This window comes from Caretta caretta, chromosome 24, assembly GCF_965140235.1.
Source record: "Caretta caretta isolate rCarCar2 chromosome 24, rCarCar1.hap1, whole genome shotgun sequence".
Taxonomy (NCBI): Eukaryota; Metazoa; Chordata; order Testudines; family Cheloniidae; genus Caretta; species Caretta caretta.
In genome coordinates, this window is record NC_134229.1 from 7209049 (window position 1) to 7216036 (window position 6988).

Sequence of the window (6988 nt, forward strand, 5' to 3'; positions counted from 1 at the left end):
CTCTGGTTCCTTGGCCAACTTCCCCTGTGGGTAATTACAAGAGCTGGTCAGGAGTCTTTAGAAGAAACATTTCTTTATCAAAAAATACCCATTTGTTGAACTGAAGATTTGTTTTCCATAGGAAAAGCATCTGTTTTGATTAATTTTTTTACTTGATAAAAAGGTTTCAGAATTTCAGAATGAAACATTCTGGTTGTCCAGTTCAAAAAGACATCTTGCTTAGAAATATACACTAATTATAGTGGAAAAAAAATTACTTTTTCTTGGTCAAAAATGTATATGTTCAAAATTGGAAGGAAACATTTCAAAATTCTTAAAACAAAACGCTGCCTTTCACCCAAACCGAAAATGATTTTTGGTTGAAGAAATTATTTGAGATTTTGACTTTTTGTACTGACAGAGGAAAATGTTTCAGTCTCTTGAAATGAAATCCATTTTCTGCCCAGGCCTGGTAATTACAAGAGTGTAAAATTGCTCCTGTTGCTGCAGTTGGCTACATTGCGCCTTTCCACTTCCTGCCCTAAGGCACTGCGCAGGGCTGCTGTGGGGCTGTCAAACAGCTGCCCCGCTCCACCCCCACCGTATATGAAGAGATTTCTATTTACACTGTACGGGCCCAATCCTGCATGGTGCTGAGGCACTTCCTGTGACTTGCTGGGCAACCGCAACGCTGAGTAAAGTCAAGGGGAGTGGTGGGTGCTCAGCTGCTCTTAGGCTCAGCTCCTACCTTCCATTCCCTAAAGCACTGTACATTGTAAAGCATGTTCGCTGGGAACCCTAGAGCAGTAAATAGGGCTTTGTACCATTGACAGTCCGTGTTACTGGGAGGGTGATAACAGGCCCTTACAGGAACTGAGCTGGGGAGACATTGTTCTTGAATAGCGTTATGATTTCTATGGTCTTATCTGTACCACCTCTGACAACCCCTTAACAGCGACCCTGGGGACTGGATTCTCATTTGCACTAAGCCCCTTTCCACCACGGTAACGCACAGGGGCCTGGAAGTGGGTGTGAGTGTAATTTATGCTCCTCTAAACTCCTCCTTACATTGGTGCAAAGGAGAGCTGTGTAATTGTGAATAATGCCCTTTGCTAGAAATCAGGCAGAATCTTGGCCAGTCCAGTCATCCTTTAAACACCTGCTTCCACTTAACATTCCCTCAGTCAGGGACTGTGGGATTTAGCCCAGGTCGCTCCCCAACCATGGGAGGGAGGAAGGCAGGGGAGGGAAATGGAAGGAAAAAGGAAGATGGTCCCCAGCATTAGAGAGCTGCCTGGAAGGGGTTTGTGACAGATCGATCCAGGGGAGCTGCAGCCAGCCAGAGCAGCCTCACAAGTGGGGTGCGGGCTACGGAGACATGGCCAAGGCACCCAGGGATTCTATTCTTTTTTGAGCCAATTGCTTTAATCACTAGCCCACATTGCCCTCTGTTGTCAGGTGTTTCAGAAGGGACATTGACAGATACACTTTATTTCTTTCTCCCTGCTTTGTGCAGCCAGACGCAGCTTTCTAAGCAGCCCCGTTCAGTTAATTTTAACCAGTTTATTGCTAGACTCAAGGGGTGGCGCTTAACTGCCATTGACTTCAGTAGGAGTGAGGCACCCAACCCTCTTAGCCAGGTATGAAAATCCCACTAGGCATCTGTCTGCATTTATAGGCACCTAAATACCTTTGCAAATCTGGCCCAAAGTCACTTTTGGAAATGGGACTAAGACTATTTTGAAAATCGTGTCTTATGTTGTCTTTTTTTCTCACACATGCCAGAGCTTTCATGATCTGCAGTGCGGTTAACAGTCCTCCAAGACAAGACAAGACAACAACCGTTACATGTCTGCATTGTGCCACCAAGAACTGTGCTACAATAAACCAAACATGGAAGGCTGAGGAGAGATTTACGTTGGGATTGTCAGAGGCCCTAAGTGGTTTAGGAGCATTTTCCTTTGAAAGTCAATGGGGCTTGTGCTCCGAACTCATGTGGGTTTGTTTATTTACATCATCCATATTCTGGACATTTAATTATTCCGAATTATTATTTACATCCCTGTGCCACTAGACGGCAGAGAAAATCTACAAGAAATGCTGTAGCCTCTGCAGAGTCTTTAGCCCACCCATCACCACAGCACATCCTCCTCGGAGGCGTCCCTCACTGGAAATGACCAAGACACTGTACCCAGTCACTGCAGCAGTGCAGTCGGCGTCAGCCTTTGGGCCACTGGGTCAGGATTTTGTCCTACTATTTTTATGAACATGATCTTTGCCGAGTATCTGCTTTTATCTTCTTTAGGTAAAACTTCTGCATTAAGCTCTGGAATTGGGAAAACAGCCTTGACAGTAGGACACTACAATTGAATACTCTATCTATGATATGTTTTGAAACTTTTGCTGGATATTAATTGCATTTCCATTCACTTGTATAAAGTTACAGCCGCTTTTTAAGCATTTGGGATGCAGAGAATAAATATTAGCAGATTAAGTAATTTCTTTTGCTCAGCTATCCATTCCATGTGTGACAGTTGGAGACCTGACAGACACTGACTATAACAATATTATATTTCTCCAGTACTGGGCGTGCAGTTATTTCTGCACCAGACTCAGCGGATCCAGTTTGTTGAAGTTAGTGACAACGCAAAGATCCACTGTTCTTCCACAGAAAACTTGGAGGGAGGAAGTAGCATGTTTTGGTATTTGAGAAGAGAAGGTGAGAAACCCACCTGCATTAAGTGCTGTTTGGATGATCAAAATGTAAGTAAATTTGCTTGCAAACATGAGACACACAGCTCGACACTGGAAATCAGCAACGTCCAAAAGACTGAGTCTGGCATTTACTACTGTGCATATAGATACACCAGCTACCTGATTTTTGGGAATGGATCCACGCTGATTGTTGGAGGTAAGGAACCATAGCTTGTTTAAGGAGACTAATAACTGATTGACAAAGCATATTTCATATTCCCATTAAAATGTGACAAGATACCATAGCTATTGATGAATGGTTCAAATGAAAGCATGCTTTCAGCCAGAAATATCACCTAAACGTTGAATGCTCTGGGTATAGAAGGAATATAACAACATTTATAGTTGTAAAATATATGTGTAAAACCTGAAAGTGCCAAAATTGAAGTTTCTCTGTGACTGTTCAGGGCACCCAGGTTGGGACTATTGCTAACCAAAGAGTTATGTTTGCATGAAACAATATTTTGATTTAATGAAAAGTTTATAAAATTTATAAAATTGTTTGCAATTTTCCTTCTAGGTAGTGCAGCTATGTATTGCGCTGTATCCTAGTTAGGGGTTGTGTGGTGATTTAATATTTCCTTCTTCAATAGATTTGTTCCTTTGAATTCATGTCTTAGTGACAGATACGCAATGTTGTTGGAGCTGTGTTGGTCCCAGGATATGAGAGAGACAAGGTGGGTGAGGTAATAGCTTTTATTGGACCAACTTTGGTTGGTGAGACAGACGAGCTTCCTTGCTGACACAGAGCTCTTCTTCAGATCTGGAAAATGACACTGAATACGTTTCCCAGACCTGAAGGAGAGCTCTGTGGCAGCTTGAAAGTTTGTCTTTCACCAACAGAAGTTGGTCCAATGAATGGTTTTACCTCACCCACCTTGTCTCTCTGAGTGAAAGATTAATACCTTTAATCAGACTGCAGCTCATTTGATCATCACATTGAATTCGCCATCTCCTTCTGCTCAGACAGTTATACCAAGAGCAGCTGGGTGATGCTTCTGGTCCCATTTCCACATGGCAGTCAAGTCACTGCGACAGCAAATCTGGCTTGTGTGATCCATGGAGTGTCCAGCCCAGTCCATGTTTCCTGGAGTGTTTCGGGGGAGCTGCAGGAACAGGGACTGACGCGCTCATTGAAAGCAAAGGATGGATCTTTAACACTCATAAATCACATCAGCGTCCCCATGGACACCTGGACCAGTGGGAAGAATTTCACCTGTGAAGTCAAATTCAACTCTTCTGGCAACAGTGTGAAGACAAGTACCAGGTATCCTGCAGGTGAGTGATATGATGTTTGAGGCTAATGGAGACTCTGATGTTAAATCGGTGTCAAGTGGGCACAATCCGAGTTGCTTCTACGTAACTTTCCATCCCAGAAAGCTGGAATATTTTATGTCATAATTAAAAGTAAGCAGATGTGCAGATTATTTGGGGAAAGCTAAACTGAGACATTAAAAGGACCCCAAGACATTATAGCTCAGATTTCTAGAGCAGCTTTCACACAGATTGTACCTATAGAGCACTGCAAAGAATTAAATAATAACTATTGGGGAGAGGTGAATACAGAGCCGGGATTGGAAGTTAAAACCAGAGGGTTTAATGAAAAAGTTCAAAAAAGATTCTCACCTCCTGACCGTCCACTGGTGTCAGCTTCCTCCACAGCCCATCCCAGCGGGTGTGCGTCACAGATGGTGCGCTATGCCGTGGCCATGTTCCTGGGGGTGTTGCTGGTGTCCCTGAGCCTGGCCTGGAGTCACTGCTGTTCTAATCCAGGTAATCAGCACACTACAGTCCGTCCCAGGTGTGGAGACGTAGCAGCAGCCCTATTAATAGTGGGGCTGATTTCCCACAAAATAATTGAAAACAGTTCTCTCAGTTCCTTCTGTTTGTCCCCACTGAGCATTTATTCCTTCCTACATTAATGTAACGCAGCAACGCTTCGGTAGCGACGAGTGCTGTATTCAGCCAGGCGCGGTGCTTGGAACCGCCTGTGCATCTGATGCCTGAATATTCTATTTCTATCACTCATCATTTGCTTTATCACACAGGGCAAACTTCTGCCTGAAATAAGCAGGTTTAACTCCCATGGCTGGGCAAATTCCGTTGGGATGGAACCAGTGACGTAAATTACACAGCAGAGGCCTGGTTAGCCCATCAGTTATAAATGGACAACTCCCATTGAAGTGGCAGGATAATCTGGGCCTGGGTTTAAATTGATCAGAAAACAGCTGTAAGGGGTGAAGAAAAATTTTAATTTCCTCTAATGAGCCATTGACTGGGTCTTCAAAACGAATGAATTTAGGATGCAGATGGTTCCAATGCCCTAGTAATTCTGCTAAACCTGGATTTGGCCTTTTCTGACTCATATGGAAATTCAGCAAAAGAACGAAAGCCACAGACTCAGAGGATGAATTGGGTACATGAAAAACCGTCTCAATCCTAAACTCCTTTTTCAACCAACTGCTGGACTTTTAAAGGAAGATTCCCACGATCGTTTCAGTGCTAATGATGTGCACTGTTTGAAAAGTGGAATTTTAAATAAAGCTTAACAATCTGTTTTTAAATGTAACTGATTGTTATGTCCAACTGCATCAAAGTTTGGCTAATTAACCTTGCGTGGAGGTGTCTAAAGTTGCTAAATGTTGTCAAACCAGGGTCAACCGCTTATGCCCAACTGGAGTTTGATTCAAGGAATCACAACCAGAGCACGGAGCAGTGACCAGTGAAAGGGAAAAGGGGGAAATCGTAGCCCAGACGGGGATCCAAGCTGGACACTCACAGCTGTTTCACTGCTCATCTCAATGACAGGACCATCCTGTAAGGTGTTGACTTTCTGTAAAAGCTGTTAGTTTGTTTTTACTGCTTCTTACTGCTCTTCACTGCTGCTGCATGTGGCTCCGTTCCACACTATATCTGAAGATTAACTCACTTGCCCACCTGGCCTATACGGAGCAGGAAGTCACAAAAAGAACTAGACCCTTGAAGGTGGGAGATTTCCTAGTGTGATATGAAGGACATTGTCCTGCAGATATCATGGCAACATTTTGCTGTGTTTCTGGACAAATTCCACCCCTCTGTGGGTACAGAGGGTCCCAGACCGCAGGAGCAGTGCGGTGTCACTTCATAAAGGGGGGCGGGATTGCAGGAGCCTGCGTGTAACTTACGCGCTCCCTGTACGCCCCAGAGATTGGCTCTCTGCTCAGTGTGGCCCAAGGGAGAGGGATGGGGTTAGCAGGGAGTGAATCCACCACTACACCAACCCTCTAGACAACAGCCCCTGTGGAGCTGGGGCACAAGGGCCACAGAGTCCCTGCTCCAGCCCTGCTGTTGGGGTAGCAGCCGTGGAGTGGCTCCACCGCCGTTCTGGGACCTGTGAAGGAGACGATTCTTCCCCTCTTCCGCCCTAGAGATCCCAAACTCAGTTACACAGGCTGGGCACTGGTAAGAGGAGGTGGGGCTCAGGGCCTGCCTTACTCACACAGGCAGTCGCCGTGAACTCAGCTACTCTCATGTCTAAGCCGAGCCCTTGGTGGTTTTGAAAGGGGAGGTGGGAGGTTGATACCCACGAGAAATTGAATCTTCCCCCGACTGGGCTTGGGACTCAGGTGTGTTACCGGTCACAAAAGCTGGACCAGAAAAACCCAGATGCAGAACCAGCCTTGGCCCCCTGACACGCACAGCAGGTGGAAGGGGCAGAACCAGACAGAAGTGACACTTTCCATCTGGGTGGAGGCTGCTTTTGGATAAAAGCGCTAAATAAAAAAAACCTTAATAATAATTAACGTTTTTTGTTCTACAAATAAAAGCACACAACTCATATTTTAATATCAGTAGTCTTACCTTTCTAATGTGATGGATGTGCCCTCTCTCCCTCGATCCACCAGCCCCCGAGCTGGGACTGGGAAGGAGGGGGGTCTCTCCCCGGCAGCCGCAGCCCTGGAGCTGGGGAAAGTCACCTCTTTCTCTGGCCGCTGCAGCCCTGCACGTCCCAAATTCCCCCACCCCCTCTTCTCACCCCACTGCCCCCTCCCATCTACCCCCTAATCCCCCCAAGGCCACCACCTCACCTTACATGTGCGTCTTCTCCAGGGTCCAGGCACCTAATTAGTGGAGCCTCGCCTGCGCGGCTGCACTAATTAGGTGGGTGGCCCTTCATTTTTGTGTGCGGCCGCCCAGGCATGCACCTTGGAAGGAACTATCCGCGGACCACCTGAATGGAGCTCGCGGTCCACTGATGGTCTGCGAACCACAGCTT

The 6988-nt window shown here is 45.9% G+C and overlaps 1 protein-coding gene across 1 annotated transcript; it reads left to right on the top strand.

The window, feature by feature from the left end:
- Positions 1-2247: 2247 nt before the first annotated feature.
- Positions 2248-5696, top strand: LOC142070041 (immunoglobulin alpha-2 heavy chain-like). Its single transcript, XM_075123007.1, has 5 exons — positions 2248-2284; positions 2561-2890; positions 3700-4011; positions 4384-4506; positions 4782-5696. Exons 1-5 carry the CDS (start codon positions 2248-2250, stop codon positions 4796-4798), a joined length of 819 nt encoding a protein of 272 aa, XP_074979108.1. The 3' UTR covers positions 4799-5696.
- The last annotated feature ends 1292 nt before the right edge of the window (positions 5697-6988 follow it).

Coding starts and splice junctions, on each gene's coding strand:
- LOC142070041 (XM_075123007.1), top strand. CDS start 2,248: ATGATCTTTGCCGAGTATCTGCTTTTATCTTCTTTAG. Junction 2,891..3,699: donor ATCCACGCTGATTGTTGGAG/GTAAGGAACCAT, acceptor CCTTCTGCTCAG/ACAGTTATACCAAGAGCAGC. Junction 4,012..4,383: donor AAGTACCAGGTATCCTGCAG/GTGAGTGATATG, acceptor CACTGGTGTCAG/CTTCCTCCACAGCCCATCCC.